This window comes from Homarus americanus, unplaced genomic scaffold (genome assembly GCF_018991925.1).
Source record: "Homarus americanus isolate GMGI-L3 unplaced genomic scaffold, GMGI_Hamer_2.0 scaffold58074, whole genome shotgun sequence".
NCBI lineage: Eukaryota > Metazoa > Arthropoda > Malacostraca > Decapoda > Nephropidae > Homarus > Homarus americanus.
The window spans coordinates 2,975,170-2,991,313 of NW_024729094.1; the positions used below are offsets into that span (position 1 = coordinate 2,975,170).

The following is a 16,144-nucleotide window of genomic DNA, read 5'->3' on the forward strand; positions in this document are numbered from 1 at the left end:
CCTGTACTACAGTATTATGTGAGAGCCACTACAGCACTATGTGAGAGTCCTTACATTATTATGTGATATACTGCCAGATTCTGGGGTCACTAATTCTAAGGGGATAACTTAACTCTATCCTTAATTTTAAGGTTGCTGCCACCAGACCCCCCCTGGACAGTATGTAGCTCGTTAGGTAGCGGGCAGAGTGAGCTAGGCATTGGGTTGGGTTTTTCATTGACCAAATCGAGAGTGGGAAGAAGAGTGAAACATCAAACATGACTTAACTAATTTATTCCTTACAAAACATATTGCATCCCGTCATAATACAAAAAGAATTGGCCTTCTTCAGAAGAACAACTATTATGTTCATTACCCTTCACATCAATACACGTCTTACATCAAATAATTACTTTTATCCTCTTCATTCTTAACAACAACCTATGACCTCCTTACCTCGGTCATTCCTTCTTACCAAACACCCAACATATCAGACTGCACCACCTGTTAGAGTATAGCATCACAAGTTACATTACAGCACCAGATGTCATATCATAGCACCACATCCCGGGTACACTCCACACCTACAAGTATGAAACTCCTCGGTATTCTTAGGTACACATACCAGGTACCTCATCCACACACTACTCTTGATGAGTAGAGGGGTTACTTCCCGAGTAACCATACCAGTACAGTACAGGTGCTGTTTCCACGGCTGGTATTCTTAGGTTGCTCCACGTAGCGACCACGAATCTTCTCAAACATACAATTATTTTCTACTATCCTGGGTGGTGATATGCAGGGTATCCACAGGTTCACAGTGAAGGGCCATAATGGCTGTAAACAGTCACACCACACATGGTGCGTCCTTCACAGTGCGGTAATAGCCGACGCTCAGAACGCGTGGTACCTGTTTGGGTGGAAGAGCGAGGCACGTCTAAGTATAATGCCTGTTGGGCTTTTATCACCACACTAGTACAACTATTACTTCACTTTATAACATCAAGCAAGGTTTTAAGATGTAAAATACTGATAAATACGTCTTTTCAGGGCTGAATGGAGCACAAAGGGATTCACTGACCTGTTTGGGTGGAAGAGCGAGGCACGTCTAAGGACGAACGGCTCGCGTCTCGCACTGAAGTAGGCCTACAGTTTCAAACTTAAATTTACACTTTGATTTCTTCTGGTTCTCACATCTCCACTTTCCTATTTATTGTGACCTTATGCCTTATAATTACATATTTTAATCCTAAATTACATACTAAAGTAAGGATCTGGTTTGACAGTTCGTGGGGCAGAAAAGACGCTAACATTGAACAAAAGCCGAGCGTCGTATTTTCATGGCGTGGGTATATCCACTTCACTTCAATCTGTATTTAGGGATCCTCCTCTCGCACGTTGCAATCGTTGAACACATTCATAAGATGCTCTGATAATTGTATGGTCTGTGGTTATATGTCACATGAGATAATGAGGTGTATTAAGCTCATGCCGAGGCATGCAAGATATTTTCTTTGAAGTATAGTTTGTGGATCACTTCCAACACTTCACTTAGGTCTGATACACTTATCCTTTTTCCAAATCAATGTTCTTTTATATTTTCATCTGATACCTGCGGTAGCTATGTTCACTAATTGTTCACAGACATAAATAGAAGGACCTTCAAACATGATCTACTCTTATCCCTTATAGTACACTAGTCCATATCAATTGGACCTTCCCAATCATCCTATAGATACCTTGAGTTCTCCTTAATGCTATGAGTACATACACTTATATGGCCATACCTGGGTACTATTTGTATAAAACATACATTAGATGAGTTATAAACATACATTAGATGAGTTATAAACATACATTAGATGAGTTATAAACATACATTAGATGAGTTATAAACATACATTAGATGAGTTATAAACATACATTAGATGAGTTATAAACATACATTAGATGAGTTATAAACATACATTAGATGAGTTATAAACATACATTAGATGAGTTATAAACATACATTAGATGAGTTATAAACATTACATACATTAGATGAGTTATAAACATACATTAGATGAGTTATAAACATACATTAGATGAGTTATAAACATACATTAGATGAGTTATAAACATACATTAGATGAGTTATAAACATACATTAGATGAGTTATAAACATACATTAGATGAGTTATAAACATACATTAGATGAGTTATAAACATACATTAGATGAGTTATAAACATACATTAGATGAGTTATAAACATACATTAGATGAGTTATAAACATACATTAGATGAGTTATAAACATACATTAGATGAGTTATAAACATTTAGATGAGTTATAAACATGCATTAGATGAGTTATAAACATACATTAGATGAGTTATAAACATACATTAGATGAGTTATAAACATACATTAGATGAGTTATAAACATACATTAGATGAGTTATAAACATACATTAGATGAGTTATAAACATACATTAGATGAGTTATAAACATACATTAGATGAGTTATAAACATACATTAGATGAGTTATAAACATACATTAGATGAGTTATAAACATACATTAGATGAGTTATAAACATACATTAGATGAGTTATAAACATGCATTAGATGAGTTATAAACATGCATTAGATGAGTTATTAACATGCATTAGATGAGTTATTAACATGCATTAGATGAGTTATAAACATGCATTAGATGAGTTATAAACATGCATTAGATGAGTTATAAACATGCATTAGATGAGTTATAAACATGCATTAGATGAGTTATAAACATGCATTAGATGAGTTATAAACATGCATTAGATGAGTTATAAACATGCATTAGATGAGTTATAAACATGCATTAGATGAGTTATAAACATGCATTAGATGAGTTATAAACATGCATTAGATGAGTATAAACATGCATTAGATGAGTTATAAACATGCATTAGATGAGTTATAAACATGCATTAGATGAGTTATAAACATACATTAGATGAGTTATAAACATACATTAGATGAGTTATCCTTTACCAACGTTTCCCGTTTTCTGAGACTCTACAAGCGCGGTGGCTTTGAATGTTATGTAGCGTAGTATGACTTAAAGAGATTTTAGGGATGACAATGATGTGTGCAGTACAGTGAGAGCCACTACAGTATTATGTGAGAGCCACTACAATATTATGTGAGAGCCACTACAGTATTATGTGAGAGCCACTACAGTATTATGTGAGAGCCACTACAATATTATGTGAGAGCCACTACAGTATTATGTGAGAGCCACTACAGTATTATGTGAGAGCCACTACAGTATATGTGAGCCACTATAATATTATGTGAGAGCACTACAGTATTATGTGAGAGCCACTACAGTATTATGTGAGACTCACTACAGTATTATGTGAGAGTCACTACAATATTATGTGAGAGCCACTACATTATTATGTGAGAGCCACTACAGTATTATGTGAGAGTCACTACAATATTATGTGAGAGTCACTACAGTATTATGTGAGAGCCACTACAGTATTATGTGAGACTCACTACAGTATTATGTGAGAGTCACTACAATATTATGTGAGAGCCACTACATTATTATGTGAGAGCCACTACAGTATTATGTGAGAGTCACTACAATATTATGTGAGAGTCACTACAGTATTATGTGAGAGCCACTACAGTATTATGTGAGACTCACTACAGTATTATGTGAGAGTCACTACAATATTATGTGAGAGCCACTACATTATTATGTGAGAGCCACTACAGTATTATGTGAGAGTCACTACAATATTATGTGAGAGCCACTACATTATTATGTGAGAGCCACTACACTACTATGTGAGACTTACTACAGTATTATGTTGTAACAAATATTATGTGTCCCTAATATTTAATATGACATATTTTATGGAACAAATTAATCTTTTATTGTCTTTTTAATTCCTTATATTTATTTATATACTGTACTTATTCTTCTTTCTCTTTATACTCGTGAGAGGTGGAGAGGGTGAGGGAGTTAATTGTTTACGTTTGGGGAGGGGGAGTACAGGTCTAACGGCTTGTGGTTAGGCTAGAAAGGCCTACACCATGGGGAGACTCAGCCGGGAGCTGGTTAGAGGGACTAAGATATCAATACTTCACAGAGGGGAAATATAGGATAGTTATTATCACTGCCGGATTTAGACCTGTGGAGGCCCATGGGCAGCCTCTTTGTGGAGGCCCCCCTCATTATAACTACCCAAGAGGGTGGGGTGGTGAGTGAAGCGAGCCTAAACATCTGGGAAAATTTTGAAATTTGAACACTTCTTTGGAGAATTTTGAAGCCATATGCAGTTACAGTTGTACCCCGCTTAACGCGGTCAATTGAACCCAGAGGTTACCGCGTTAAGTGAAAACCGCGTAAAGTGAACAACAGAACATATGGGATTAATTCCAATAGAGACTGGCCCGACCCCCAAACTCCACTTTTTGACGACACACAACTATGTTCTAGTAAAAATAACATCTTAATTTTATGATGGTACATGCACACAATTAATACTTAAGAGAAATAGAGAAATACAGTCGCCAAGTTAATGTCCATTCAAATAATGGACTCGACTCCCTCCCCCTCTTCTCACACTACACTGCTGGCTCTTCCCTCTCTGAGAAATTTTTGGGGGAAAACCACTAGATTTTAATAAATAATACCTCAAACTAAAGTTAGGATAATATAATTGACATTGCTGGATTCCTTGTAAGACCAGGAATATTTTGAATATAAATGTCATATATTTTGCACAAAAGATAACATATTTACTCAGAGTAAACATTATATCTAAAATTTGTATGTCTAATGCAAAATCTATGATGTTTATATTCAAAATGATCATCAAATTGTAAGAATTCCAGCAATGTAAATTATATTCTGGCCGGATAATTTGTATGAATTTTATGAGCTAAATAAAAAAAATATATATTATACTTCACCGCGTATATGAGTAGATGAACCTCGTTAAGTGAAACTTCGGTTCTGGCGAGGCACCGCGTATATGAGAAATCGCGTTAAGTGAAACCGCGTTAAGCGGGGTACAACTGTATATTGAGGAAATTAGAACATTGAGAAATTTTTAATTAACTGTATATTTATTGATAGTGTACAAATTCCCAACACACACACACAAAAGTGAGACATGACTGGAGTCATTCATGTGGTTTCAAGTCGACCAGCCATGATATAGCTACTACCGTACATGTCAAAAATTTTCAAGAGACTTCACAGAAAAGAATATATTATTAGTTATTACAGAGAGATGATTCTTTGCATTATTAATCAGACAAACCTCTACTCAAATAATGGTTATGTCCAAGAATGCATGTATAGGCTTCTTTAAGTCCAAGGTCAGATAGATTCACAATAAGTATTAACTCGACTATAAATAAAATTGAAGTTTTGCATCCAATAGTAAAACAAATAAACAATTTAATGAATTTGATAAAATTATAACAAAAGTATGAACATGTTGGAAAAAACAAGAATTTTAATAAAAATAACTGCCATCTACCATGGATAATGGATATATTGAACACAAACATTGATCAATTGCAAAATAGAAAATAATCATTACCTCTATTTACAGACCAGGCACTTTACGTGACCTGGCCGCTGCAACGGTTTTGATCAACTTTTCAAAGTCAATCTCTCTGAGGATGTCATATTCGATACTCATCAAAGCCAGGTGGCTGAGCCTATCATGACACATTGTAGTACGAAGTCTGTTTTTAATAAACTTCATTTTACTGAAAGAACGTTCTCCAGAACAATTTGTGACCACGAGCACCAAGTACATCAGTAGTATTATTTCAACATTTGGAAATGTATCTACAACTTTCTTGTCTATCAACAGCTTGTAAAGGTAATGTGCCCTCCCTTTCTCATCATCTTCGTCTTCAAGAAATTGAGTGAAGAATGCTGTAAACTGCACAAGTTCAACTCCAAGTGTTTGATCCAAATCATTTTTTTACTCAGCAACCAATTTTGCTGCAGCTGCTTCAATTTCGTCACAATTCATTGACTCCAGTTTAGACAAGAACCCGAAAAGTGAACAGGTTTCCTCATAGACATTTAACCGTTGAACCAGTGAACTCAGGAACTGATCAATTGCTGGAAGGAAATTCTGACTGTGAGTCGGCTGCTTCTTCTGATCGTCCATAATCCAATGGATTGAGTCGTACATTACGTTGACGCTTGCGTGTCTGTGAATAATCCCCAATTTTTGACATCTTCCTTCCAGGTATTCATGAATTTCAAGGAGTAGCTAGCCTAATTTCTATCACGCTTCTTGCTGAACATAGTTTTACGTGATGGAATAGATAAACATGAATTTTAATGAATGAAAATAAGAATAATCCAAATGAATAAACAAATAAATAAAATATTGTAATATGTGGAGGCCCCTGGGCAGCTGCCCACTTTGCCCACTCCTGAAGCCGGCCCTGGTTATTATATATACTGTATAGGACTCACCGTACTACTGCATAATACCAAGACATTTATAACACATCACATTTTCTTAATAAGGGAGGGATGAAGTAGGACTCTTATTAACGGTTACTGTATACGTATATTGAATTAGGGTTTAACAGCTACACTTCAAAATAATATACCTATGTTCCTAGTTAGTAAACGGGGACCACGTATCTCACAACAAATGGGAACTTAAGGATTTACCAAATAGAATACACCCAAATACCTACCATGTCGCCACCACAGACCTCCCACACCTCCCTACACAAAATTCCAGCACAGACTCTGCTATTCAAACCGAGTGAGCCCACAAGGGACGCCAAAACTTCATGACGTCACGCCTCATACGTTTTCTCATTGGTCGAAGACAGGCCTATGGCGTTCACACTATTGGCTCAAAATTAGCGGGAACTCTCTAGTGGTGGGAAACTCATGACATTGTTACAATGTGAGAGTCACTACAATATTATGTGAGAGTCACTACAGTATTATGTGAGAGCCACTGCAGTATTATGTGACAGTCACTACAGTATTATGTGAGAGTCACTGTTATGTGAGAGCCACTATTTTGTGATTCACTGCAGTATTATGTGAGAGCCAATCCAGTATTATGTGAGACTCACTACAGTATTATGTGAGAGCCACTACAGTATTATGTGAGTCACTACAGTATTATGTGAAACTCACTACAGTATTATGTGAGAGCCACTACAGTATTATGTGAGAGTCACTGTTATGTGAGAGCCACCATTTTGTGATTCACTGCAGTATTATGTGAGAGCCACTACAGTATGTGAGAGTCACTACAGTATTATGTGAGAGTCACTGCAGTATTATGTGAGAGCCACTGCAGTATTATGTGAGAATCACTGCAGTATTATGTGAGAGTCACTGCAGTATTATGTGAGAGTCACTACAGTATTATGTGAGAGCCACTGCAGTATTATGTGAGAGTCACTGCAGTATTATGTGAGAGCCACTGCAGTATTATGTGAGAGTCACTACAGTATTATGTGAGAGTCACTACAGTATTATGTGAGAGTCACTACAGTATTATGAGAGAGTCACTGCAGTATTATGTGAGAGTCACAACAGTATTATGTGAGAGCCACTGCAGTATTATGTGAGAGCCACTACAGTATTATGTGAGAGTCACTACAGTATTATGAGAGAGTCACTGCAGTATTATGTGAGAGTCACAACAGTATTATGTGAGAGCCACTGCAGTATTATGTGAGAGCCACTACAGTATTATGTGAGAGTCACTGCAGTATTATGTGAAACCACTACAGTGTAGTCACTACGGTATTATGCAGGAGTCACTGCAGTGATATGTGGAAGTCCACACTACAGTATTATGCGAGTCACTGCAGTATTATGTGAGAGTCACTGCAATGTGAAATTTTTGATGTCATGAGAGTCCACTGGTATTATCTTGATCACTGCAGTATTATGTGAGAGTCACTGCAGTATTATGTGAGAGCCACTACAGTATTATGTGAGAGTCACTGTTATGTGAAAGCCACTATTTTGTGATTCACTGCAGTATTATGTGAGCCACTACAGTATTATGTGAGAGTCACTACATTATTATGTCAAAGTCACTACAGTATTATGTAAGAGTCACTACAGTATTATGTGAGAGTCACTATTATGTGAGAGCCACTATTTTGTGATTCACTGCAGTATTATGTGAGAGCCACTACAGTATTATGTGAGAGCCACCACAGTATTATGTGAGAGTTGCTACAGTATTATTTAAAGGTCACTATTATGTGAGAGCCACCACAGTATTATGTGAGAGCCACTACAGTATTATGTGAGAGCCACCACAGTATTATGTGAGAGCCACCACAGTATTATGTGAGAGTTGCTACAGTATTATTTAAAGGTCAGTATTATGTGAGAGCCACCACAGTATTATGTAAGAGTCACTACAGGATTATGTGTGAGTCACTAAGGTATTATGTGAGAGCCACTAAAGTATTATGTGAGAGTCATTGCAGTATGATATGAGAGCCACTACAGTATTATGTGAGAGTCACTACAGTTTTATGTGAGAGCCACTACAGTATTATGTGAGATCCAATTCAGTATTATGTGAGAGCCACTGCAGTATTATGTGAGTCACTATCATGTGAGAGTCACTACGGTATTATGTCAGAGCCACTACAGTATTATGCGAGTCACTATTATGTGAGGGCCACTACAGTATTATGTCAGAGCCACTACAGTATTATGTGAGTCACTACAGTATTATGTGAGAGCCACTACAGTATTGTGTGAGAGCCACAACAGTATTGTGTGAGAGCCACTATTATGTGAGAGTCACTACAGTATTTTGTGGGAGCCACTACAGTATTATGTGAGAGCCACTACCGTATTATGTGAGCCACAACAGTTTGTGTGAGAGCCACAACAGTATTGTGTGAGAGCCACTATTATGTGAGTCACTTATGTGAGAGTCACTACAGTATTATGTGAGAGCCACTACAGTAATATGTGAGAGCCACTACAGTATTATGTGAGAACCACAACAGTATTATGTGAGTTACTTATGTGAGAGTCACTACAGTATTATGTGAGAGCCACTACAGTATTATTTGAGAGCCACTACAGTATTATGTGAGCGCCACCACAGTATTGTGTGAGAGCCACTACAGTATTATGTGAGTCACTTATGTGAGAGCCACTGCAGTATTATGTGAGCCACTACAGTATTATGTGAGAACCACATTAGTATTGTGTGAGAGCCACTATTATGTGAGTCACTTATGTGAGAGTCACTACAGTATTATGTGAGAGCCACTACAGTATTATTTGAGAGCCACTACAGTATTATGTGAGCGCCACCACAGTATTGTGTGAGAGCCACTACAGTATTATGTGAGTCACTTATGTGAGAGTCACTACAGTATTATGTGAGAGCCACTACAGTATTATGAGAGCCACTACAGTATTATGTGAGAACCACATTAGTATTGTGTGAGAGCCACTATTATGTGAGTCACTTATGTGAGAGTCACTACAGTATTATGTGAGAGCCACTACAGTATTATGTTGTGGGGGCTCGTGATATTATGTGTCTAGCACTCAGGATGGATGGATAGAAACTCTAGATGGTGGTTTTCTTATATAAAATATTTTGTATACAAGACAGTCTGGTGCTGGTGATGCCGTGTGGTGAGGAGCTTGCTTGGAAGATACGTTCAGTGAGTAGCGTGCTTGAAGAGGTATCTGTGCAGGAGCTTCGTTAGAGGAGATGTTGCGTGTTGCTGTCCTCCATGTTGAATGAGGGCTGGACAGCGAGGAGCTTGCTTGGAGGAGGAGTTGCGTGTTCAGGAACGTAGGGTAGAATGAATCTCAGTGGAGAGAATTCGAGCTTATATACACAGCAGCCAGACGTAAACCCGTGGGAACTCGCCAGTTTCTCGACTCCGTTGCTAGGGGAAGACGTAGCAGATGGCGACCACACACACACACACACCCCGGGCCGCTCCTTTGGTTGCTAGGATACGGTAGCAGCTGGTGACCCCCCCCCCGGGCCGCTCCTTTGGTTGCTAGGATACTGTCGCATTGGAATGCGGATATAGTTTGTAGGGGAGAGGTCCACTACAATGTGATAACCACTATTATGTAGGAGCCACTCCAGTATTATGTGAGAGTCATTACAGTATTATGTGAGAGCCACTACAGTATTATGTGAGTCACTACAGTATTATGTGAGAGCCACTACAGTATTATGTGAGAGCCACTATTATGTAGGAGCCACTCCAGTATTATGTGAGAGTCATTACAGTATTATGTGAGAGCCACTACAGTATTATGTGAGTCACTACAGTATTATGTGAGAGCCACTACAGTATTATGTGAGAGCCACTACAGTATTATGTGAGAGCCACTACAGTATTATGTGAGAGCCACTACAGTATTATGTGAGAGCCACTATTATGTAGGAGCCACTACAGTATAATGTGAGAGCCACTATTATGTAAGAGCCGCTGTTATGTGAGTCACTATTATGTAATGACCCATTATCATGTGAGAGTCACTACAGTATTATGTGAGAACCACTGTCGCATGGGAGTCACTGCAGTATTATGTAAAAGTCACTCATATGTTAAGAGCCACTATTATGTAAGAGTCACTACTGTACTGTATTATATGAGAGCCACTATTATGTAAGAGCCACTTCTGTACTATATTATGTGAGAGTCACTATTATGTGAGAGCCACTTCTGTACTATATTATGTGAGAGTCACTATTATGTGAGAGCCACTCGCATGAGAGTCACTACAGTATTATGTAAGAGTCACTATTATGTGAGTCACTGCAGTATTATGTAAAAGTCACTCATATGTAAGAGCCACTATTATGTAAGAGTCACTACTGTACTGTATTATGTGAGAGCCACTATTATGTGAGAGTCACTATTATGTAAGAGCCACTATTATGTAATAGCCACTTTTATGTAAGAGTCATGATTATGTAAGAGTCACTATTATGTACGAGTCACTATTATGTAAAAGCTGCCATTATATGAGAGTAATTGCAGTATTATGTAGAAGACACTAATATGTAAGAGCCACTATTATGTAAGAGCCACTATTGTGTGAGAGGCACTACAGTGTTATGTAAGAGTCACTATTATGTAAGAGCCACTCGTATTATATGACCCACTTTTATGTGAGAGCCACTACAGATTTATGTAAGAGGCATTATTATGTGAGAGTCACATCAGTGTTATGCTTGAGTCACTATTAGGTAAGAGCCACTATTATGTCAGAGTCACTACAGTGTTATGTGAGAGTCAGTTACGTGAGAGGCACTATTATGTGAGAGCCACTTTTATGTGAGGGGCGAGGGTAGAAAGTAAAAGATATCTCTTTTCACAATAATCTGCTTAACAAGGATGTAACCAACTGTCCAAACAGGTAACACGTTACAGTTCAGTATACAGTATAACTCGATAATTGTGTTCTTGTAAAATATCGTGTTATAGAAAATCGCGTAATAGAAATAACAGGGCTTATGGAGAAAATAGGGTTAGGTTCAGATTACTACTCGAAATCGAAAAAATTTAGTAGTTAGCCTAACACAAAGGATAGCACAGTCTAAATAAATGTTACATTCATATCTAATAATGAAATCATACAGTAAATGTAACACTTTACCTTGAAAAAATATGAATGTAACTTGATGGGGGAGAAGGGTGATTTTGAGGTTGATAACATCGAGCTTCTCTTCAAGTGTTATATCCTTTCTTTTTCGATCATCACCGGGAATTCTATCACCAGAACGCTTCTTGGAGATATTCTTCTTTACCATATTCACAGTTTATACCACAAAATTGGAGAAATAGTAAGCAAAAATCGCGTTATAGCAAACAAGCGTTCGCGTTATACAAATATCGTTCCTAATTCATAAATCGCGTTAGAGCAAATTCGTGTTATCAAAACAAGCGTTATAGCAGAACTCACTGTACACTCTAAGGTGATTTCTGCGAGTGGAATGATTTATGTTATATTAAAGAAAAGTGTAATCTATACTCTTGAAACCCTCAGGCATCTTATTATAAATTATGACTGCCTATAACAGGAATTAACTAAATTTATCCTAACTTAGTGTTTCAAATTGAAGGAAATTAAAATTTGCATATCTCATCGCACTCAACTTGTGCACACTACAGTACTATACTACAAATACAACCATGTACTTGTGCACACTACAGTACTACAGTACTATACTACAAATACAACCATGTACTTGTGCACACTACAGTACTACAGTACTATACTACAAATACAACCGTGTACTTGTGCACACTACAATACTATACTACAAATACAGCCATGTAGTTGTGCACACTACAGTACTATACTACAAATACAACCATGTACTTGTGCACACTACAGTACTATACTACAAATACAACCATGTACTTGTGCACACTACAGTACTATACTACAAATACAGCCATGTAGTTGTGCACACTATAGTACTATACTACAAATACAACCATGTACTTGTGCACACTACAGTTCTATACTACAAATACAACCATGTACTTGTGCACACTACAGTACAGTCAACCCTTACTTTACGCGGTTAATTCAACCCACAGGGTACTGCGGAAAGTGAGAAATGCGTAAAGTGAACAACATAACATATGGGATTAATTGAAATAGAGACCGGGCCAACACCCAAACTCCACTTTTTGACGACACACAACTATGTTGTAGTAAAAATATTATCTTAACTTTATGATGGTATGCACACACAATTAATAATTAAGAGAAATATCGAAAATATTAGGTTTTTTAACACTTACATTAGTAGAAAAGATGGCTGGGCACACGGGGATGGGTGGTTGGTTCCGAGGCAGAGGGCAGATTATTGGCCCTCACCTGTATCACTTGTATCAACTGTATCACTATCCACCACAGAGGCTTGCAGGGCCTCTTTGTCAAACCCCTCAAAGTCATATGAGTCCATATCCTCACTATAATTATCACTATCACTGACTTGGGCCGGCTGTGGTGGGTGGGGGGTGAAGAACTCGGTAATGTTTTGATGACTGGGCGACCTTGTGCGCACCGTGCTCGCGCCCCTTACACAACATGGCGGATGGCGGGAGAGATGGCGGGAAGTTTGGATCCAAAAATGGTGCGGCTCGCCAGCCGCTCTCCGCGTAAAGGGGTGCACGCACCGCGGAATGTGAGCATTCCTGTTTCGGCAGGGTACCGCGTAAACGTGGAAATGCGGAATGTGGAATGTGGGACCATGTAAAGCGAGGGTTGACTGTACTATACTACAAATACAGCCATGTACTTGTGCACACTACAGTACTATACTACAAATACAACCATGTACTTGTGCACACTACAGTACTAAACTACAAATACAACCATGTACTTGTGCACACTACAGTACTAAACTACAAATACAACCATGTACTTGTGCACACTACAGTACTATACTGCAAATACAACCATGTACTTGTGCACACTACAGTACTATACTACAAATACAACCATGTACTTGTGCACACTACAGTACTACAGTACTATACTACAAATACAACCATGTACTTGTGCACACTACAGTACTATACTACAAATACAGCCATGTACTTGTGCACACTACAGTACTATACTACAAATACAGCCATGTACTTGTGCACACTACAGTACTATACTACAAATACAACCATGTACTTGTGCACACTACAGTACTACAGTACTATACTACAAATACAACCATGTACTTGTGCACACTACAGCACTATACTACAAATACAACCATGTACTTGTGCACACTACAGTACTAAACTACAAATACAACCATGTACTTGTGCACACTACAGTACTATACTGCAAATACAACCATGTACTTGTGCACAGTGCAGTACTATACTACAAATACAACCATGTACTTGTGCACACTACAGTACTACAGTACTATACTACAAATACAACCATGTACTTGTGCACACTTCAGTACTATACTACAAATAAAACCATGTACTTGTGCACACTACAGTACTATACTACAAATACAACCATGTACTTGTGCACACTACAGTACTATACTACAAATACAACCATGTACTTGTGCACACTGCAGTACTACATACTCATACAAATACAACCATGTAATTTGTGCACACTACAGTACTATACTACAAATACAACCATGTACTTGTGCACACTGTAGCTATACTACAAATACAACCATGTACTTGTGCACTACAGTACTATACTACAAATACAACCATGTACTTGTGCTACCTGCACTATACTACAATACAACCATGTACTGCACACTACAGTACATATACCATGCAACAACCATGCACTACACCAGTACTATACTACAAATACAACCATGTGTTTGTGCACACTACAGTACTACAGGGTATACTACAAATACAACCATTAACTTGTGGACACTACAGTACTACAGGGTATACTACAAATACAGCCATGTACTTGTGCACACTACAGTACTATACTACAAATACAACCATGTACTTGTGCACACTACAGTACTATACTACAAATACAACCATGTACTTATGCACACTACAGTACTATACTTAAAATACAACCATGTACTTGTGCACACTACAGTACTATACTACAAATACAGCCATGTACTTGTGGACACTACAGTACTACAGTACTATACTACAAATACAGCCATGTACTTGTGGACACTACAGTACTACAGTACTATACTACAAATACAGCCATGTATTGTGCACACTACAGTACTATACTACAAATACAGCCATGTACTTGTGGACACTACAGTACTATACTACAAATACAACCATGTACTTGTGCACACTACAGTACTATACTACAAATACAGCCATGTACTTGTGGACACTCCAGTACTACAGGGTATACTACAAATACAACCATGTACTTGTGCACACTACAGTACTATACTACAAATACAGCCATGTACTTGTTCACACTACAGTACTATACTACAAATACAGCCATGTACTTGTGGACACTCCAGTACTACAGGGTATACTACAAATACAACCATGTACTTGTGCACACTACAGTACTATACTACAAATACAGCCATGTACTTGTTCACACTACAGTACTATACTACAAATACAGCCATGTACTTGTGGACACTACAGTACTACAGGGTATACTACAAATACAACCATGTACTTGTGCACACTACAGTACTATACTACAAATACAGCCATGTACTTGTTCACACTACAGTACTATACTACAAATACAACCATGTACTTGTGCACACTGCAGTACTATACTACAAATACAGCCATGTACTTGTGCACACTACAGTACTATACTACAAATACAACCATGAACTTGTGCACACTACAGTACTATACTACAAATACAGCCATGTATTTGTGCACACTACAGTACTACAGAACTATACTACAAATACAACCATGTACTTGTGCACACTACAGTACTATACTACAAATACAGCCATGTACTTGTGCACACTGCAGTACTACAGTACTATACTACAAATACAACCATGTACTTGTGCACACTACTGTACTGTACTACAAATACAACCATGTACTTGTGCACACTACTGTACTGTACTACAAATACAACCATGTACTTGTGCACACTACAGTACTATACTACAAATACAGCCATGTAATTTACTTGTGCACACTACAGTACTACAGTACTATACTACAAATACAACCATGTACTTGTGCAAACTACAGTACTATACTACAAATACAGCCATGTACTTGTTCACACTACAGTACTATACTACAAATACAGCCATGTACTTGTGCACACTACAGTACTATAGAACAAATACAACCATGTACTTGTGCACACTACAGTACTATACTACAAATACAGCCATGTACTTGTGCACACTACAGTACTATACTACAAATACAGCCATGTACTTGTGCACACTACAGTACTACAGGGTATACTACAAATACAATCATGTACTTGTGCACACTACAGTACTATACTACAAATACAGCCATGTACTTGTGCACACTACAGTATTATACTACAAATACAGCCATGTACTTGTGCACACTACAGTACTACAGTACTATACTACAAATACAACCATGTACTTGTGCACACTACAGTACTATACTACAACATATGTACTTGT

The 16,144-nt window shown here is 37.8% G+C and overlaps 1 protein-coding gene across 1 annotated transcript in view; it reads left to right on the top strand.

Moving 5' to 3' along the window:
• Nucleotides 1–1,029: 1,029 nt before the first annotated feature.
• The window catches only part of LOC121866314 (ribonuclease P protein subunit p14-like), a gene marked incomplete at its 5' end in the record, with an annotated part of 54,066 nt that continues 38,951 nt past the window's right edge, over nucleotides 1,030–16,144 (top strand). The window contains 1 exon segment of the mRNA XM_042365934.1: nucleotides 1,030–1,119. Within this exon segment, the coding sequence (XP_042221868.1) occupies nucleotides 1,030–1,119 (90 nt within the window).